General features: G+C 35.2%; 1 protein-coding gene across 4 annotated transcripts in view; it reads left to right on the forward strand.

The window, feature by feature from the left end:
* The window catches only part of LOC111154891 (TBC1 domain containing kinase), a 207,720-nt gene that overhangs the window by 15,193 nt on the left and 170,293 nt on the right, over nucleotides 1-22,234 (forward strand). For all 4 annotated transcript variants that reach the window (XM_022514848.1, XM_022514839.1, XM_022514856.1 and 1 more), the window contains exon 3: nucleotides 5,261-5,333. In XM_022514848.1, the coding sequence (XP_022370556.1) occupies nucleotides 5,261-5,333 (73 nt within the window). The remainder of the gene's footprint in view (nucleotides 1-5,260; nucleotides 5,334-22,234) is intronic.

The raw sequence follows: 22,234 nt of genomic DNA on the forward strand, positions 1-22,234 counted from the left end.
AAAATAAAATTATTTTAATTAATAGATGTGAAAATTCAGGTAAAGAATAATAGCATTGTTAAGGACCTATAAGATAATTTATTCTATATCTCTAGCTGCATATACCTTTCAACTTTAGTGTGTCTATTGGTTCAGAGTTTCATGAGAGAAATAGAACCAGTAGGATATTCATGACGTGGGGTTGGGCGGGCTATCAAGGATAAGCTATCAAGGATAAGCTGTACTCTTGGACAGAAGCTGAAGCTGCAGTCCATGAGCAGAATTTCTTCTTCAGAGAAGCCTCAATTCTGCTATTTAATCATTGCAAATGATCAAATCAGAATCACCCACATTATCTAGGATAATCTTCCTTACTTGAAGTGATTATAGATCTTGATCATTTGTAGCTATATACTTTTTTAAAAATTTTATTTATTTTATTATTTGACAGACAGAGATCACAATTAGGCAGAGAGGCAGGCAGAGAGAGAGGAAGGGAAGCAGGCTCTCCACTCAGCAGAGAGCCCAATGTGGGGCTCGATCCCAGGACCCTAGGATCATGACCCGAGCCGAAGGCAGAGGCTTTAACCCACTGAGCCACCCAGGCGCCCCCATAGCAATATACTTTTATAGTAACACCTAGATTAGCATTTGAGTAACTGAAAACTATAGCATAGTTGTGTTGACTCATAAAACTAACCATCCGGTGACCTAGTAACAATACTGTTTTGTTTTGTTTTTTTCTAAAGATTTTATTCATTTGTTTGACAGAGAGAGATCACAAGTAGGCAGAGAGGCAGGCAGAGAGAGAGGAAGGGAAGCAGGCTCCCTGCTGAGCAGAAAGCCGGATGCAGGGCTTGATCCTAAGACGCTGAGACCATGACCTGAGCCAAAGGCAGAGGCTTAACCCACTGAGCCACCCAGGCGCCCCACAATACTGGTTTTTAAGAAGAGAATTTGTATTTGTCAGTTTTACTATCTGAACATTTATTTAGAATGTATATTTAAAAAGTGATGAGCTAGCCTCAATTTTTATTGTAACAAAAGAATGATATAGTTACTGTTATCTAATAACCTAACACACTCACAATTTACCTTTCTTTCTCTTAAGTTAAAAAATTTTCATTTAAATCTTTCTTCTAGTTCCTCTCCTCATTCTGGCATAATATTGTACTCTCTTCAGTTTTTTAGCATTGACTTAAAACATACAGTTCAGGCTGTATTTACACGACAGTGATACTTGGCATTCATCAAATATTTGTTAGAAGAGAGATTATTTCACAGTTCTTGTATGTTCCACTCTTTAAAGTTCATCTTCGTGTCACATTTGTTTTTTATAAATAATGCCACTACATTGCTGACTTTTGTTTGGCACATTGTGATTCCCAGATATTTTTGTCATATTTTATTCTGTGAAACTATATTGTTTTTATAACAAACAGAAGTTATTTTCAAACAGTGGTCCAGAGTTTCAGGATGAAGACTCTCTAATGATTTCTTGAAAAAATGGTTCATATTGGAAACATTGTTTTGGTGTACATTCCATTACCTCTGGGAGAAACTTTGATATTTTGCCAAGGATTATGTCTCCACTGTATTAAAGTAATGGTTCAGAGTTCCATAGAATCCTGAAACTTTGGCAAACTCTGTTTTATGATATTTTGAAGGAGTTTCTAGAAGAAGCCTGACAGTTTTTTTTTTTTCTAAATTATTTTAAGCCTGACCAATTAGGCTAGTGCCAAACACTTCGAAAATCTCTCATGGATATGGACATTTATGAATATCCAACTTAAAATTATAAATTAATGGAAAATACACATATTAATGAACTCAGATGTTTTTGTTTTATATTAAAGTAAGCACTATTGAGGACTTATTATGCCTAGTTTATAATGTAGGCATATAATTTTGTACACAGGACAGATCTCTATTTAGATAATGACTATCTTCACATAAGACTCTTATTCATTTCTAATGGTTACATCATACCTCTTTGCTCAAGCTCATTTAGCCAATAAGTATTTTTATCTTAGATACTAATATGTTTGAGGTGCCAGTTCTAGACACTGATGATACATTTAGAACAAGACCAACATTTTCCTGCCATCATGAAACGTATTATGTAGTGGAGGAAAAAAGACATTAAATGGAGGGGCACCAGGGTGGGTGGCTCAGTGGGTTAAGCCTCTGCCTTCGGCTCAGGTCATAATCTCAGGGTCCTGGGATAGAGCCCCATATCGGGCTCTCTGCTCAGCAGGGAGCCTGCTTCCCCCTCTCTCTGCCTGCCTCTGCCTACTTATGATCTCTGTCAAATAAATAAATAAAATGTTTTTAAAAAAGACATTAAATAGAAATGTATACAAATCCTTAGAGTTGAAGTAAGTGCTACTGAAGAAAAGTACAGTGCAGAATAGATTATATGATAGGAGGAGCAAATTGATTTGGGGGCACCAGTAAAGTGTTCCTTATGGAAGTCATATTTAACCAAGGAATGAATAATAATAATAGCAAATACTTATGTGCCAGGCACTATTCTTGATCCCTATTACATGTTAACTTATTTCAACCTAACAACAACTCTATGAGGTAGGAGCTATTTTTTCCCTCATTTTATAGAGGAGGAAACTATGGCGTAGGAAAAGAAGCAAACTTGTCCAAGGTCGCATAGCTAATGAGTAGTAAACCTGGAATTTGAGCTTAGATGGAAGAGTCTGTGCTTTTAACCTCTGTGTTTTATGATAGGAGTTAGCTGGGAGATGAGAATGAGGAAGATCATTTCAGACAATGAGAACCAATGTGCTAATACCTTAAGCAAGATGGGGAAGAGAAGGCTAGCATGACTGGAAGTTGGTAAGCCAAAGTAACAAAAGATGAAACTAAAGAGGACATTTGGATTTATTATTATTTTATCACTGAGACTTTAGTATGAAAATATGATGGATGGTAATAAGAATTAATGTGAGATAAGTTAAGGTACATTGTACTCTCATCTCATATTAAGAGGATCCTAACTTGGACCCAATTTGTGTGGAGCAAACTACAGATTCTGGAAACATTTGGGAGATAGAGATAGCAGGACTTTTGTTTGGATTTGAGAAAGGGGGCTTATTCCTAAGTTTATTAATTAATAATAAGTGTATTATTCCTAAGTTTCTAGCTGATGGAGCTGGCAGGATGGTGGTACCATTTACTGAAGACTCAAGAACAGGTTTCAGGAGCAAAGTATAAGTTCAGTTTGAGTTCTGTCAAGTTAGAGGTGACTTTTATATTAAAGTGAGAAATTTTCTATAAAAGCCTGGAATGCAGAAGGGAGTTCAGGGCTTGAAATAAAATTTGCAAATTTTCAGCCGTGGGAGTAAATGAAGAGAAAACACAGTATGAAGACCCCGAATCAAAAGTAGAGGAACTAGAAGCATCAGTTAGGGGTGCCATTGTACAGAGTAGACTAAGGAGAGGCAGCCAGATAGGTATTAGGAAAACTGGCATAATGTTGTAAGATGAAAGCAAATAACTACACAATTGCTTCAAGGTCAACTTTGTGTTTTTTTCTTTATTGTGTTTTTTTCTTTATTGAAGAACTGATTTTCTTTCTTATTCTTTTTTTCCTTTTTCCCCCTTGTTAAATATTCTTTCAAATTTAGTTTTCTTTAAGTTCTTATTTAGATCACTTGCAGTCTTTCATCTGAAAGTGATCACTTTAATTTAGAGCTTTTTTCGTTTTCTGTTTCAGATCATTTGGTGTAATGCTACCCCCTCAGAGAGTTTCCTCTTCCAAGATTTGACCCATGTAATATACTGCCCTCATACCTTACATGATTGCCTGTGTACCACTGTCCTTCATCTCTACTCCCACATGCAAGACCTTACCTTGAGCCAGTTGTTACTGAGAGTTGTTCCTTTTGCTGGATCTCCTACTCTGGAATTCTCCTTTCCCATATTCTGTTCTCTCATTTTTTCTACCTTTCCTACTTTTCATTTTCATCAAAACTCTTTGCAATGATCAGTATTCCCAATCTCTTTGCACTCTCCTTTGTTTCATCCTAGTCTGCCACCCATATTTTGTGTTAATCTTATTCCTCATCTATCTTATTTGCATAGATACTCACAAAACTCCACAATTTCTTTTAAACCTGTGATCTCTCCTGAAATGACCTTATCAAATTCCCAAACACTTGTAAACTCATTTATACTCTCTCACTCCTCTTACATGCATTCATTAAAAAAAAAAAAAAAGTTGGGGGGCACACCTCAGTAGTTCAGTTGTTGGGCATCTGCCTGTGGCTCGGGTCGTGGTCCTGGGGTCCTGGGATTGGGCCCTGCTTCGGGCTCCCAGCTCGGCAGAAGGCCTGCTTCTCCTTTTCCCAGTCCTCCTGCTTGTGTTCCCACTCTCACTGTCTCTCATTCAAATAAATAAATAAAAACTTTTTAAAAAAATATTTAAAAAAGTGAGGGGTGTGCTTGGGTGGCCCAGTTGGTTAAGGTCTGCATTTGGCCCCATCTCATCTGTGATCTCAGGGTCCTGGGATTGAGCACAACATTAGGCTCTCTGCCCAGTGGGGAGAGCTCTCACTCTCTCTCTCAAATAAATACATAAAATCTTTTTTAAAAATGTGTCAAACAATGTGTTAGTCATTAGGGATAAATGATGAAAAAAAAATGTATGGTCTGACCCTCAGAACTATGCTAATTCTTTATCTGTTGGAAAATAAAAATTACATCATAATATTGATGGTACCCACCAAAATTTTATATTATTACTTAATCTCAGCAGGTCCCATGATGTTACAAATAATCCCAAACCAATTTTCTGTTCTTTCTTCATAGTCATGATTCAGAACATTTCTACTTTTCTCAAATTTCTGAACTCAGTTGCAAAACCTTGTGTTTGAACCAGACTGCCAAGACTATTTGTCCCTAGCTCCCAATTTCCCCTTCACATCAAAATTTCTTTGTATCTTCATCCAAGTTTGTCCTTTTCCTAATCTGTGTCAGAAGAAGGGTCACTTCTTTCTTCCAAAGGTAAAACTTTCCATCTGTTTTTCCTGGTGCACATGGGAGAAACTCTAGACAAAAACACAAGATGACGTGAAATTGTTATTTAATGTGCTCTTTTATTACACATTTATTCTGTTGTATAGATCTGGTAATTATGTAGTTAATGTAGAGTCTAAAAAAATCTTACAGTGCTATTAGTACTATAATATCTTTAATGGACTATATTATTTTGTTATTAAACATTTTGTTAATCAAATGTAAAGTGGATTTGCTTTGTTTTACTCAGAAAGACTGGTGGTGGTAGCTGAACACTGTGAACGGAGTCTAGAAGACTTGCTTCGAGAGAGGAAACCTGTGAGGTACTGTGTAATATCAGGGCGATTAAATGAAAAGCAGAAATTGGCAAACAAAAAGGCATAACAAGAAACTGCAGAGTTTTCATTTCTTCTGTTACTTGTTTAATGATAAAATCCAGGTGCAAATTTTTATTTTAGGAAATTTAATTCACAGGCTCCATAGAAATTCATAATTGACATTGTCCAGTATTCAGCTTTTGTAGGTAGGCATTCTACAAAGTACTTGAGAAAAAAAATTCCTAAAGAGGATATATATGAAAATTTGAAATGTTTTTCCAGTACTAAGCATTTCTCTAGCTGAGATTAAGAGTATTTTCCTGTAAGTAGTACATAGTAACTACTAACAGAATGCTGGTATTCCTAGGGACATAGTGAACTGTGTTAAGGAAAGGCCATATTGAAGGGTAGAGAGAAATAATAACCATGGCTTAGATAGAATTTACTGATACAGTTTAAATTCAATTATTTCAATGACTCAGTAACTTGACTTTCTGTCTCAGGCATTCTTGTCAAGAAGAGTATGTGGTATATATGTTATTACAAATATACTACTAAATGAATTTTTATAAATTTTCTGAAATTATCTTAAAATCATAAAAAATATCCTTTTAATGAATAAAGAAAGTTGTACTAAGCCAATGAAAAATACTTGCCATAAGTCTTTATAGGATTATAATTATCCATCCTCTTTTAAGGAAATATTCTCATTCTTGGTAATTGCTTTTTAATCACTGCTATATCCTAGATGAAAACAAATTTTTTTTGAGGGAGGAAAAAATACATATATTGTTAAATGGTAATTATTTAATAAAAGCAAAACAAATTAACTGTATAAAAATACGTTCCTTGATACTTTAAATGATTTGGTTTTAAGTGATCTCTAGAATGAAAGATGCAGATACCAGGCATACCCATTTACTTGCTTCTTTGGAAGAGTCTGACCTGACCATCCATAATAAAAGTGACTTCTCTATATATTTAGAAATACCTTAACCTTATTTTAGTGAATATGTTTTTATAATTTTTACATGTAAAAAAAATTTTTTTAATTTCTTTTCAGTGTAACAGTATTCATTGTTTTTGCACCACACCCAGTACTCCATGCAATCCGTGCCCTCTCTAATACCCACCACCTGGTTCCCCCAACCTCCCACCCCCCGCCCCTTCAAAACCCTCAGATTGTTTTTCAGAGTCCATAGTCTCTCATGGTTCACCTCCTGTTCCAATTTCCCTCAACTCCCTACATGTAAAAACTTTATGATTTTAAGAACATATTCTGTTTGCTATTTAGTTCTAGAATGATCAAAACTTATGGTGATAGATATATAAAACAGTACTCAACTCTGGTTTTGGGAAGGAGTAATGTAAGAACTGACTCAAAATAGCCTTGAGAAAACTATCCCGAGTAATGGAAATTTTTTAAATCTCTTGATCATGGTATTACTTATGTGGTGCATGTTCTTGCAAAACTTGTCAAAATTCCTGAAATACACACTTCAGATTTGTGTATTTCACCCATGTAAATTATGCCTCAATTAAAATAAAACAAAAACCTGATCCATTATTTACTTAGCTTGAGTTCTAAATCCCTCATAAAGCAACAGTATTATGTTGTTAATGAAGGTAGTTGATCCAATGGCATACCTATTTGTATTTCTTTCTTTAAGAAGAAATAGTATGAATTAGTTGTGCTGCTTAGCCAATACCTCACCACTTAGTGGTTTAAAAACAATAAACATTTATCATTTCATATAATTTCTACAGGTCAAGAATTCAGGAATGAATTAGTGGGATGGTTTTACTCAGGATCTCATGAGGTTGCAGTCAACTGGGGCTGTAATCATCTGAAAGCTTGACAGGCTAGATGATCTAATAAGATAGTTCACTTATTTGGTGACAGTTGTTGACTGTAAGCTTTAATTCTTTCCCATCTCGAAGGCTTTTCAACACTGGTCTCTTCTATCCTCACAACATGGGATTGGCTTCTCTCAGAATGAGCAATCTAAGAGAGAAAAAAAAGAGCAAGGTGGAAGCTTCTATGCCTTTTATGACCTACCCTCAGGAACCACACACCCATCAATTTTTGCAGTTGTCTGCTGGATACAGAAGTCAACCATTAATTCTATTCACTGTGGAGGGGACTACCTAAGAATGTGAATCTCAGAAGTCAAGGGTTATTGAGGATCACCTTAGAGGCTGGCTATCACACAAGTCTTAGAGATCATACAAGTACTTAAAAAAAAAAAGGAGTGAAATACTAACTGACATTAATACTAATTGAAAAATAACTAAAGTTCTTAAAATTATTCGGTATTGATTTAGGCTACTTGTGACAGAAGAAAGGAAGACGTTTACACTATGAAGAGAAGGTAGAGTATTAAGGGAATATCCAAAAGTACTAGAGGTGGAATGGACATGGCTATACTAAGATCAGAATTGGTCCACATTCTGAAAATTGATGTTACCCATGGGCTTGTGCTCCCACCATTCTGGAGGACCCTATAAGCTACAACTAGAGTAGTTCTCTGGTCATCAGAGTGGTAGTAACGATAGAATGTTCCTTCTTATCTTGAAATTTCCCCCTCTGCCCATACTTGTCCTTCCTTTGCTTACTGAAAAAACTGAGGCAGAAGAGAGACTCTGGTGACTCAGAAGACAAATTTCCATTTTCATCATTTTACTTCAACTCTCTCCTTTTACTTTTTTTTTTAACTTTCAATTGTACTATATATAAGGGTACAGTCGAAATTGCTTTGCCAGTAAGATTAAACCATTAGCTTGTGGAAGGTTTTACTTTCCTGTGTTCCTCATGCTTTATTTTTGTTTTAGATATAAATCTGATAGCAGTGAACACTAGTAGTGTCAATAGTATGAAGGTGTAAAGAAGCCACCTTTTTTCAATATGTCTTCATGAAGATAAAATCTTACAAATGGAAGCATACTCTTTGAGTAGATAGATAAACATGAATAGGATTAAATGCAAATTTCATAGTCTTTCATTCCATTTACATTTCTTTTTATTTATTTATTTTTTATTTACATATAATGTATTATTTGTTTTAAGAGTACAGGTATGTGATTCGTTAGTCTTACACAATTCACAGCGTTCACAATAACACATACCCTCCCCAATGTCCGTCACCCAGCTGCCCCATCCCTCCCACTCCCCTCCACTCCAGCAACCCTCAGTTTATTTCCTGAGATTAAGAGTCTCTTATGGTTTCCTCTTACCCCCGCTTCCCTTATGACCCTCTGTCTTGTTTCTCAAATTCGTCGTATCAATGAGATCACATGATAATTGTCTTTCTCTGATTGACTTATTTCAGTTCGCATAATACCCTCTAGTTCCATCCACATGCCATTTACTTTTCTAATAGTCTGTTTCATTTACATAAAATAGAACATACGATAGTTTTTTTGGGTCTTCGTAATTTCTTTAAGTAAGATATTTTAACATTTTTGTAAGTAAAGTACTATTTTCTAATCCTTCTGGTAACAGACTAAAATTCAGTGTTTTCTTCATTCATTTTGGAATATAACATTCAGCACTTACTGCCTTTGAGTAGATCTGATTCTGTCAGGTTCAGTTCCAAGTTGTTATCTGATCCATCCATCTAAATTAGCTTTGTTGAAAACTATTTGACTTTCCACATATTTGGATTACATTAGTCTCCAGTAACAGAGCAGATTTCATGTGCAGAGTTGCTGTGCTGTAATTTTAATTAATTCTATAACCTGTTTATGGAAAGTGAGAAGATGTTCTTATGGCTTATAAATCATATAAATTTCCCCCTACTGCCAAAAGTAAGCACCCTGCACCTGTAAGAGAGTCTGATGCAAAGTAAACAGGAAATCTATTTAGATGGGCTTGCAATTTGAGACCCCCTGATTTTTACTTGTCCATCTGTCTCTAACTGTTGTAAAACTGTAAGCTGCCAGTTGTCTGGTAGTTATTTGCAGCTCATTGTCTAAATTTAAACATCATCCAAGGCATATATCTTACTGGATTTATATTTTGAAGAAAAATTTAAGTCTATTGGTGAGACGGGGAGTAGGGAAATGAAAATTAGAAAATTAGAGAAGTGTCTAGTGTCAACTTACTCTCATATTTTGTAACACATTTAATATCATTGAACTAAGCAGTATTGTACTAAAACCGTCATAGTAGTAATCCATATTACAAATATAACTTAAAACTATCTTGAGGTTTCAGATTGCACTACAAAACCAAGCATCTTCTTTTTTTTTAATATTAATGGCCCTAAAACTTTTTTGAGAATTTATGTTATCCAAACAGAAAATAGTGATTTTGTGCTGTGACCTGGAGGTATTTATCAAGTCAGTCTCTTATAAAATAATGTTATTTGTACAGATAGCTTGCTGATCTGGTTTGAAAGAGAAAACTCACCATTTTCTTTATAGTTTATTCAAGCTCAAATATGAGGAATTAATTTTTAGAGAATACTGCTCTCTTTTCAGTGGCTTTTATATGTTACTTGTGCCAGAGTTTGATCTTGCCAATATTTCTCTCCAGTTTCAGTTAATGATCAAAATTATTTGTTGGAAACATAGAAGCATGGAATTCAATTAAATTCCTATAACCAGTAGGTTTCAAGAAACAAAGTACAGCATTTGGAAGGTTTGTTTGAAGTCATCTCATATTTGGTGCCTGTGAATCTATTTAATTGCTACCCTAAAGCCATATTCAAGATACTGAAAGTGAGGAAATTTAAATCTCAACTCCTTTCAGAAATATTTTCCAAGAATGTTAAAACATACCTTCATCACTCCTCTTAAAGCAAGCATGAGAAAATGGTTTGCCTTTTAAGTCTAGGTTCTATTTGGAAAATATTTCCCTTTTGTGTTAGTTTTATTCAGAGCATGTACTTTTGCCTAATCTGTAGCAGTGTCAGCAAGTGTAGTTCATAGACAGATAGATATTCAGCAGAGTTTTGGCACGTGGAGTAAAGTTTCTGCATTGTCCCTAAATTTGCAAGTGAAGGCAGGGTGAGTAGTGCAGGCATGTTTCTTTAATAAAATGTTTGTCATATGTTTTTAGGGTTACGGTTTTGAAAATTTACCAGAGAACCATCAGCATAGCAGAGGTTACACATGGTTATACATGGAGACTTTGATGGGAAGCAGGCTATGTCTGCAGCTGTTCACTAGCTTGATGGAAAACATGATCTGACTTACTTGGATGAGTAAGTTTTATTTGCCCCTATTAAAAGATTGCCTACTCACTGAATTAGATACTCTAAAGAATTTTGGACACATTTTAGAGCACAGTCTATAGATGCATAATGACCCACAGGTCTCACAGTCATCAGAAATGGATACTAGATATTCTTATTTTAGAAAATAACCTTATAGTAGAAGTTTAAGCTCGTGTACATTTTTTTTTCCTTCAAGGGCCCTTATTTCAAAATTCATTTGAAATTATTCTACTGTAGTCAAGTAACTTAGAGATTTATATAACTGGTGTATACTTTTCTTCCTATTTTACTTGTTTTGTTTCAGGATGGAAAATAGTACCAAAGATGCACTTCACTCAGGCTTGGAATCTTGCAGTTATCTTTCGCTTTCTTCCTCCTTTGTACCCTATATCCTGTTAGCCATCAGGTATCATTAATACAACCTTGGTGGTATTTCTCACATCTCTACTGTTTTCTACATTCTTTAGTTTAGGCCTTTATTAACAAACTGCTTGACTATTGTATTACAACATTCTCCTAACTGGTCTTCCTTAGTCATTAGTATACTCCGTTACTACTTTCTGCTGCTATATTATTATTTTTAAAGATCAGTCCATTCCCTGCTCAGAAACACTAGGTGGCTGTCATTTTTGTGTTTGGGGGGAGGGGGGAAAGGTGCATTTTATAGGCATAGGATCTAACTTCAATCAAACTCTCTAAATTAGCACCAGGGAACTGACATATAATATGAAGACTGAGCTGTCCTTTTGTCCAAATGTATATCTCCAATCTTTGGCATGATGTATAGCACTTTTTTAAATTATTCACTTACCTCCATCTTTCTAGACCATACCACTGAACCAAAGCAAAAATTTTTTCCTACTCCAAATTTCTTTATTACATTGAATCTCTCCAGTTGTAAAGTGCCTTTTCCCTTTTAGCTTGTAACTGTTTGCCTGCAGGGGCACCTGGGTGGCTCAGGTGGTTGAGCACCACTCTTGGTTTCAGCCCAGGTCATGGTCTCAGGATCGTGAGATCAAGCCCCATGTCTGACTGTGTGCTTAATGGGGAGTCTGCTTGAGATTCTCTCTGCCCCTCTGCCTTTGTACCTCCCCTCATTCACGCTTGTGTGCGTGCTCTCTCTCTCTCTTTCTTTCTCTCTCTGTCTTTCAAATAAATAAAATAAAAATAATTGTTTGTTTGCAATCATAGAATTATGGAAGCTATGATTTGCCTTCCCTAATTAACCATTCATTTTTAACATGCATACTATAATATTTTAATTTTTCTATCTCCTAAAATTGTCAGCCTAAGAGTTTGCATATAGTTAGTGTGTTATAAATGAATAATTAAGTGAACTAATTGTGTTTTTAGTTTAGTCTTGCAGTTCAAACTATATTTCCCTATTATCTTCCTTTTAACTATGTACCATAATTTTATTTCCCAGACAAATTAGTTTTGGTAAAAGTCTGATGCAAATGTTATCTTGATGATTTGTTTATTATTTTCTTCGAATATTTTTTAAATAGAATAAGTAAAAAAAAAATTATTCATTTCCTTTTTCATGGCTCTGGAGAAAAAAAATCTAAATTCATTTTAAGATGTTGGCAGAATCCAGTTTCTTCCAATGATAGCACTGACATTCCTATTTCCTTGATTACTATCAACCAGAGGCTGCTCTCAGCTTCTGGAAGCCATCTGTACTCCTTGTCATGCGGCCCTCTCCATCTCCAAAGTCAGCAATGGAGAAACTCCCTCATCACATCTCACTCATGCCTGGAATCTTTTGTATTTCCCCTGTCTCTAAGCTCTAGATCCAGATTTTAAGGACTGATGTGATAAGGTTAGGCTCACCCAGACAATCTCCCTTTCTTTCTTTTTTTTTTTTTTTTAAGATTTTACTTATTTATTTGACACAGAGAGATCCCAAGTAGGCAGAGAGGCAGGCAAAGAGAGAGGAGGAAGCAGGCAGGCTCCCCCCTGGGCAGAGAGCCCGATGTGGGGCTTGATCCCAGGACCCTAGGATCATGACCTGAGCTGAAGGCAGAGGCTCAACCCACCCAGGCGCCCAGACAATCTCCCTTTCTTAAAGTCAACTGTGCCATATAACAGCTTGATCATGGGAGTAAAGTCCATCATATTCATAGCATTGGGGATTATACAGGGTGTATATCAGGGAGCAGGGATCTTGGGAACCACCGTAGGATTCTGCCTACTACAGTTTGGTTATTGGGGGAAAATTGGGGAAAATTTTTTAGTCTTATAGAAGTATGATATTTGGGGTTCTTTTTTATATTAGTAAGTCATTGTGGCTGAGATGATGGGAAATGTGCTGTGTCAGGGATCACCAAGATCCCTCCCAGTCACTGATTCACAGGACTCAGAAGTCATCTACCCAACAGTTACACCATACAGCAAAAAGAGACAAAACAAAATCAATAAAGGGGCAAAGAATGGAGGAAAGCAGCCATATGCTTTCCAGATTCCTCTCCGGGGAGAGTTGTAGAGGATGTACTTAATTCCAAGAGCAACAAATTGTGACAGTGTGTGCCAAGTGCTGCCCATTAGAGAAGCTTGTCTGAGTCTAGAAGTGGAGGGTTATTAGGGTTTGGTCACATAGGCACATAAGGCCTGTGTGATTGACTGCAGTTACTGATGTTCTAGACCCTTAGAAGGAAAGCAGGTGTTCCACATAAATCACATTGTTTGCACAAACTATCTCTCTAGATAAGCTAAGTTCAGGGCCTCAAATGGGCAAAACACTCTCATCAGAATGTTTCTAAGAGCACAATTCCCAGGAGGCCACAAAAGGCCAGGCAGGAAAATGGGCACTTTGGGGAAATGCACATAGAGACTGATGGGATTCTTTTTTGAAGGGGCATTAAAACAGATTTTGTAGCCACTTCCAGCAATTCATGAAGTATGTTAAGACTTTGTAAACTAATAGTTGCTGATCTTGTTCAGTTGGGTTTGTGGAAAGACTTTTTTTTCATTCACCAGTGAGGTTCTAGCTTTCTATTGCTGCTATTAACATTGCCACAAATTAAGCAGTTTAAAACACACATTTATTATCTTATAGTTCTGAGGTCAGAAGTCTTTTGGACTTGGCTGTTTTTTCTGCTTCAGGTCTAACAAAGCCAAAGCCAAAGCTGTATTTCCTTTGGAGGCACTAAGGGAGAATTCATTTCCAGGCTTATTCCAGTTATTGGTAAAATTTAGTTCCATATGGCTGTAGGACTGAGAGCCCCATTTCCTTACTAACTATTGGCCAGGAGTTGTTCTTAGATTTTAGAAGCCACCAGCATCTCCTGGCTCATGGCCCCATTTTTTCATCTTCAAAGCTAGTGACAACAGGTCCAGTCCAAGCAAGATGAATCTCTGACCCCTCCTGTCTTCTGGCATTCTCTCTGACTCTTCTGCTCTGCTATTCTACCTTAAGGTTTGTGTGATTACATTGGGTTCACCTGGATAAAGGAAGGGACTGTCTCTATTTTAAGGTTAATGAATTAGCAATCTAAATCCATCTGCCAAGCCCCTTCACAGCAGTACCTATCCTAGTGATTGGTTGAATACCTACATGACAAGAATCTTGGGAGGATTATACCTATCATATTCTTTATACAGGTAAATACTGAAGTTTTTCCTCCTCGCTTAAATCTAATTTTTAATTAATTTTACCTCAATTTTTAAAGAGAGAAATAATTAATTAAGCAATGTTAATTCTTTTAACAGTTATAAGCATGTTTAACCTCTGTTTTCTTGATGAAATTTTTGAGTCACTCAAGTTGCCAGTTATCCTCAGAAAAAAATAATCAAAATTTAATAAAGTTTAAATTCAAACTTTGTTTAAAACTTCTGGTCTCCAGAATAATAATCAAGAGTAAAGTAAACCCTGTGTTTATTAAAATGAAATTCCTGCTGGGAAAAGGGACTACTTCAATGTCCATATACAAAAAGAATGATGAGAGAATGCATAAATATGTTGATATCGAATGTTGACCTGTTATTTTCCATTAGAGAAAGTTTCATTTAGCCAAGTGCATCCTCAACTGAAAATGTTAGTGATGTATTAGATGCACTATATTGAAAGAGAGAGGAAGACAGGTGGACAAGATGAGTAGGGACTGGAGTGAGAAAGGAGACTGGATTTGGGATGAGGAATATATGTAAAAGAAGTTATGAACTCTTTGAGTCCTGATGGGTAGTTTAAGTGTTCTGGGCTGAACTGAGTTAAACTGGAAGGCAGGGAATACACTGAAAAGAGGCAGTTAATAATCAGCTCCCCCTGTTGTTGCTGTGTTAGAAAGTGTCCGTTTCTTTAAAATTTTCAAAAGAATTCAGAATTTAGATTCTTAGTGGTGGTTGTTCTCTTGTAGTCTTTTTTTTTTTTTTTTTCTTTTTCTTTCCTGGTTGGTTTTCTGGGGGAAATCTCTGAATTTATAAACATTTTCAAGTAATTAAAAAAATCTAAAAATAATGATCCAAACAAAACAAAGTAATGGGCTAAAATTAGCCAATGGACAGTCAGTTTGCAACTATCTGATGTAAGAAGTTAAATTGTTGGTGAAGGTATATTTCTCCTACGCTTTCATTTAAATGGATGGGGTCATTGTGAAAAGGAGTGAAAAGTAGTGGGTTTTTAACTTTTAAGAATCATTCACTTATTTTAACACCTTGGAAAGAAAAAGTGAAATATCTGTGTATTCTGATTTTACTAGCAAGGTGAGAAATTATGTAATTGTTTTTTAAATAGCAGAATGATCTAAGAATGAAAGGAAATCATTTGCACCTATGGAAATCTCCTATTTTAAAAAAAAAAAATCACCTATGTATAGCCTTAATGGCCAACTGTCAGAGCATTTTTTTTTCATTTACTTATTGTTCTGCCCCCATTAAATCAATTTCTTTAGTAAGTGAGGTGAGAACACTTTAATAAACTAACTCAGGAGTTGCATTGACTTCAAGGGAACACTTCGAATTTTATTCTGTGTATTATCTATACTCATAAAAGACAAAAGAGCAACAAAAAAGTAATGAAATTAGCACAGTTTCCTATTGGGAAATGTTTGAAAGTCAGAAACTCCTGAGTTGATAAATTATAAGATGTCAACACATAAAAGAACTACAATTAAATAAGCACTTGGAGTCAGAGGTTTAGGGGTTTTTTTTTTATTGTTTTATTTTGTCTTAGTCTTTGTGTGTGTGTGTGTGTGTGTGTGTATTTATATATATAAATATATATATATATATATAAATACACACACACATATATATATGATGTGTATTTGATTATGGTAGAGGCTACAATTATGCATCCTTAATTTATCTAACTTCCATGAATTAATATTATGGCAATTCACATATAATGTAGGGATCTTAGATATTATGCTTCCCTTCACCCTCCTCCCATCCTTTAGATATTATTGTCATTCATTGTGCAATTTATATTTACTTTTGTATGTATTATAAATCTGACTATACATTGTTATTGTTTTTTGCTGTAAAAGATGTCTTTAAAATTCTATCCCAGGACTTTGGGGTCATGACCTAAGCTGAAGGCAGACACCCAACTGACTGAGCCATCCAGGAATCCCTATGTTTTCCTTTTTTTTTTTTTTTAAATTAACATATAATGTATTATTTGTCCCAGGGGTACAGGTCTGTGAATCACCAGGCTTACACAGTTCACAGCACTCACCATAGCACATACCCTTCCCAAATCCATCACCCAACCACCCTATCTCTACCTCCCTTCCTCCCAGCAACTCTCAGTTTGTTTTGTGAGATTGAGTCTCAACACTCAAAGAACAAATAATCCAATCAAGAAATGGGCAGAAGACATGAACAGACATTTTTGCAAAGAAGACATTCAAATGGCCAACAGACACAATGAAAAGTGCTCAACATCACTCAGCATCAGGGAAATACAAATCAAAACCACAATGAGGTACCACCTCACACCAGTCAGAATGGCTAAAATTAACAAGTCAGGAAACAACAGATCAAGGATGCAGAGAAAGGGGAACCTCCTACACTGTTGGTGGGAATGCAAGTTGGTGCAGCCACTCTGGAAAATAGTATGGAGGTTCCTCAAAAAGTTGAAAATAGAGCTACCCTATGACCCAGCAATTGTGCTACTGGGTATTTACTCTAACAATAAAAATGTAGGGATAAAGGGGCACGTGCACCTGAATGTTTATAGCAGCCATGTCCACAATAGCCAAACTATGGAGAGAACCTAGATGTCCATCAACAGATGAATGGATAAAGAAGAAGTGGTATATATACACAATGGAATGCTATGCAGCCATCAAGAGAAAAGAAATCTTGCCATTTGCAACGACATGGATGGAACTAGAGTATTATGCTAAGCGAAATAAGTCAGAGAAAGACAATTACCATATGATCTCCCTCATGAAGAATTTGAGAGGCAGGGCAAGGGGTCGTGGGAGGTCGGGGGATATGAAACAAGATGGGATCGGGAGGGAGACAAATCCCTATGTTTTCTTTTTAAGTAAACTTTACATTCAGTGAAAGTACAAAAACTTGTATATCACTTGATGAATTTTGGACAAAGTATTTACCTCTGTAACCCAAATACACATTAAGATTAGATCATCGCCATCATCCTAGAAATTTCACTCAAACCCCTTCCCAGTAAATTTTTACTGTTCACCCCAACCCAACTCCCAGAGGCAACCAGTTCGCTGTTTTTTTCACCCTAGATTAGTTTTATTCTAGTACCTTATATAATTATACAGTATATACTCTTTTGTCTAAGGTTTCTTTCACACACCCTAATGTTTTGGGGAGTCACTTATGTAGCTTCATGTATTATAATCTATTTCTATTGCTGAGGTGTATTCCAGCTTATGAATATGCCACAATTTCTTTAGCAGTGTTCTGCTTATGAGCTTCTGAGATATTTCCAAGTTTTTGGTCTTTATAATTGAACTTTATAATTGAAGTATAATTGAACTTTACAATTTAAGACATAATTGAAGTTCTTATGTCTTTTTTTGTGAGCAAATGCTTTCTTATCCCTGGATAAATATGTAGCAATAAAATTGGTGGTTTATGGGGTAACTATATGATTGTTAGAAACCACCAGACCTTTATCTAAAGTGTTGTACCTTTTACATTCCTAATAACAATGTATGAAAGTTCTAGTTCATCCATAGCCTTGCCAGCAGTTGCTGTTTTTAATTCGTGACTTTTAGCCACTGTAATGAATATAAAGTGGTATCTCATTGTAGATTTAATTTACATTTCCACAATGACTAAAGATGTTGGGTATTTCCCATGTGTTCATTTTACATTCATATAATGACATCCATGTCTGTTCAAGCTTTTGGTCCCATTTTAAGCATATTATTTGTCTTTTTATTATTGACTTAGAGGCATTCATTGTATATTCTATTCTCCATACATATACTTTTCAAGATTTTTTTTGTGAATATTTCTGCCAGTCTGCCTTGCCTAGTTATTTTTTTAATGTATATCTTGATGAGCAGGAATTATTTATGATGAAGGCTAATGTATCAAATTTTTCTTTATGGATATTACCATGTACCTTTTTTCAGAAACTTTTGTCTCCTCCCCAGTCGTGAAGATATTCTCATATGTTTTCTTTTAGAAAATTATAGTTTTAAAATTTATATTGGATCTCTGATCTCTCTCAGTTTAATATATGTGGTGTTCAACTCTGTTTTTGTCACATGGATATTCAGTTGTTCTAACTCTATTTGCTTGAAAGGCTTTCCTTTTTCCATTGAATTGCTTTGATGCTTTTATTAAAAATTAAATGGCCATGTAAATGTAGGTCTGTTTCTGGTCTTCTGTTTTGTTTTATTTATCTATTTTCTGTCCTTATGCCACACTGTACTATCTTTATTACTCTAGCTTAATAGTAAATATTGAAGTCAGGAAATATAAGTTTTCCAACTTTGGTCTTCTGTTTCAAGATGGCTTTAGTGATCCTTGGATCTTTACATTTTCATGTAAATTTTATAGTAAGTTTCCCAGTTTCTGAGAAAGTCTGTTGGTATTCTGATTGGAATTACATTGCTCCTATGGACCAATTTGGCAACAACTGAAATCTTAATTTTGAAACTTCTAGTAAGTGAACATGTTGTTTTCTCCAAATTTTTAAATCTTCCTTAATTTATCTCAGCAATATTTAATAGTTTGCAAAGTAGAGCTCTTGCTTTTTTGTTAAACTTATTCTTAAGTATCTTATGTTTTGATACGATTATAGACAAAACTGTGTTTTGTCTTCCAATTATTTGCGGCTAGTATAGAAAGATGCAAGCAGCATAGGCATATGGTATATAAAAATACAAGTGTAAAATAGTTCAAGAAAAAATATAAGATAAAGATTATAAGAAGGAAGAGAAAAAGTAGAGGAGTTAAAATAAGAAGAGAAGGAAGAGAGAGGAGAAGGAGGAAAAGTTGTAAATATATTTCTGTTCAACGATGACGTGGTTGTGTAGAAAATCCTACAGCATGTACAAAAGAACTCTTTGAATTAATAAATGACTTTAGTGAGGTAACAGGAAACAAGACCAATATAAAAATATCAATAATAAGTGAGTCTGTTTCTGTTTTGTTTTGTTCTTTAGATTGAAATACAAATAATACTGTTTTTTTTTTCTGTCTGACTTATTTCACTTGTATAATACCCTCCATGTTGTCCATCCATGTTGTCACAAATTGCAAGATTTTATTCTTTTTCATGCCTGAGTTAACTCCATTTTATATATACCACATTTTTTTTCCATTTATCTGTTGATGGACACTTAGGTTGCTTCCTATCTTCGTAATTATAAATAATGCTGCAATGAACAAGGGGTGCATATATCTCTTTGAGTAGGTGCTTTCATTTTCTTTGGATAAATACCACAAGTAGAATTGCTGGATCATTGGCAGTTCTATTAATTTTGAGGAAGATCCATACTGTTTTCCACAATGGTAAAATCGATTTACATTCCCTTCCTCCACGTCTTTGGCAACACTTGTTATTTTTTTGTTTTCTGTTTAAATATAACCAATCTGACAGGTGTGAGATGATAACTCATTGTGGTTTTATTTGCATTTCCTTGATGATAAATGGTTTTGATACCATTTCATGTGTCTGTTGGTCATTTGTATGTCATCTTTGAAGAAAAGGTCTACTCAAGTCCTCTGCCCATTTTTTAATCAGATTGTTTTTTGTTTTGATATGAAGTTGTTTAAGTTCTTTATTGTGGATAAATATTTCTTTAATGTTTTTTGTTTTTATTTAAATTCCAGTTAGTCAACATACAATGTAATATTAATTTCAGGTATACAATATAGTGATTCAAAAGTTCTGTATAACACCTGGTGCTCATCTTTACAAGCACACTCCTTAATCCCCATCAGCTGTTCCACCATGCACCCACCCATCTCCCCTCTGGTAACCATTAGTTTGTTTTCTATAGTTAAGAGTCTGTTTCCTGGTTTGTCTCTCTTTCTCTTTCCTCTTTGCTCATTTGTTTCTTGAATTCCATATATGAGTGGAATCATATGGTATTTGTTTTTCTCTAACGACTTACTTCACTTAACATAATACTCTGTAGCTCTGTCCATGTCATTGCAAATTACAAGATTTCATTCTTTTTTATGGATTGGTAATAATGTAATGTGTGTGTGAGAGAGAGAGAGAGACTTGGGCTCTTTCCATAGTTTGGCTGTTGCAGATAATGCTGCTATAAATTTCAGGGTGCATGTATTCCTTTGAATTAGTATTTTTGTATTCTTTGGGTAAATACCTGGTAGTACAATTGCTGGAGTGTAGCGTACTTATATTACAAAGGTTTAGTGATCCAACTTTAGTGATTAAAGGTTTAGTATAGTACTGATACAAAAATAGGCACACAGGTCAATGAGACAGAGTAGAAAACCCAGAAATAAGCCACAATTATATGGGTCAATTAACCTTTGACAATGCAAGAAAGAATCTAATGGGAAAAGGAGTCTCTTCAACAAATGGTGTTGGGAAAACTGGACAGCAACATGCAAAAGGATGAAACTGGGCCACTTTCTTATACCGTACAAAAAATAAATTCAAAATGGATTAAAGGCAAAAATGTGAGACATAAAACCATAAAAATCCTAGAAGAGAACACAGGTAGAAACCTCTTTGAAATCAGCCATAGCAGCTTCTTTCTAGATACGCCTCCCAAGGCAAGGGAAGCAAAAGCAAATATAAAATATTGAGACTTCATCAAAATGAAAGTTTCTGCATAGTGAAGGAAACAAGCAATACAATTAAAGATCAGCCTACAGGATGGGAGAAGATATTTGAAAATGACATATCTGATAAAGGGTTAGTATCCAAAATATGTGAAGAACTTCTCAAACTCAACACCCAAAAAACAAATAACCAACTTAAGAAATGGGCAGGAGACATGAATAGACATTTCTCCAAAGACATATGGATGGCTAATAGGCACATGAAAAGATGCTCAACATCACTCATCATCAAGGAGATACAAATCAAAACTACAGAAGATATCACCTCATACCTGTCAGAATGGCTAAAATCAGCAACACAAGAAACATCAGGTGTTGGTGAGGTTGTGGAGAAGGGGGAACCCTCTTACACTGTTGGTGGGAATACAAACTGGTGCAGCCACTCTGGAGAACAATAAAGGATTTTCCTCAAAAAGCTAAAAATAGAATTTATTTAATGTTTTAATCAGAGACCATCATTTTGATTGAGTGGATGATGATCCTGTCTCTGCACAGATGTAGGCTGTAGTCATAATTCCTAACATCATCAGAACTTCAACTAACTTTTGTAGTCATAATTGCTAACATAGAACATTAGATCTGATCAACTGCTTTAACAGGTACACTCTGTGAGCCCCATTGGACAGCAAAATAAAGAATGGGAGAAATCATGTTTGTTTTAAAACAGAATTGAGAGTAGAAATCACCAAATGTACTTCTCTATCATAGAATAAGCTAAATGCGTCCCCCATAAAATTTTAAAATTTGAGCAAGTGTGCTCAGTGAACTTGTCAAAATATCAAAACTATCCCCTAGATACCTAAATGAGTTACTTGTCAAAAGGCGTTTTTTAAAATTGTTGCTCTAGATGTCACTATGCTTTCCAAAACTATTTCAGTTTTGACATAATTAAAGGTTAGAAGTTCTTTCAAACAATAATTGGCCAAAATTTCTTGAAGCTATTTCTGGATGGAGGGTCATGTCATCAGTATGTTAGAGGACCTCTCTCTGCAACATCAGGAGGCACACATCTAGTTCTAAAAGCTTTTCACACTAAGAAGAGAAGAAATATCCTTGGCTCTTTGTCTTTTCTTCTTAGAGCAGATGTTTGCCCTGATGGAGAGGACTGCTTTTTTTTTCTTTTGTTGAAGTATAATTAATCAATATCATTTTAGTTTCATGTATATGACATATTGAGCCCATACAATTCTATACCTTTCTATCTATTCAATATATATATCTTCAACAAATGGTGTTGGGAATTCTGTACATTACTCAGTGCTCATTTTTTTTCTTTGTCTTATGATAATATATCCTTAAAGGCTTTTTGAGGAATGTCAAAAAGCCCTGAGATAATATTTGTGTCATATAGTGTGGCACATAAGTGACTATTGTCTGTGTTATGAAAAGCAGATGACATGTCAAAAATTCTATGAAAAAGTTTATTAACAGAAA

Source organism: Enhydra lutris, unplaced genomic scaffold, assembly GCF_002288905.1.
Source record: "Enhydra lutris kenyoni isolate GAN:26980312 unplaced genomic scaffold, ASM228890v2 scaffoldscaffold3, whole genome shotgun sequence".
NCBI lineage: Eukaryota > Metazoa > Chordata > Mammalia > Carnivora > Mustelidae > Enhydra > Enhydra lutris.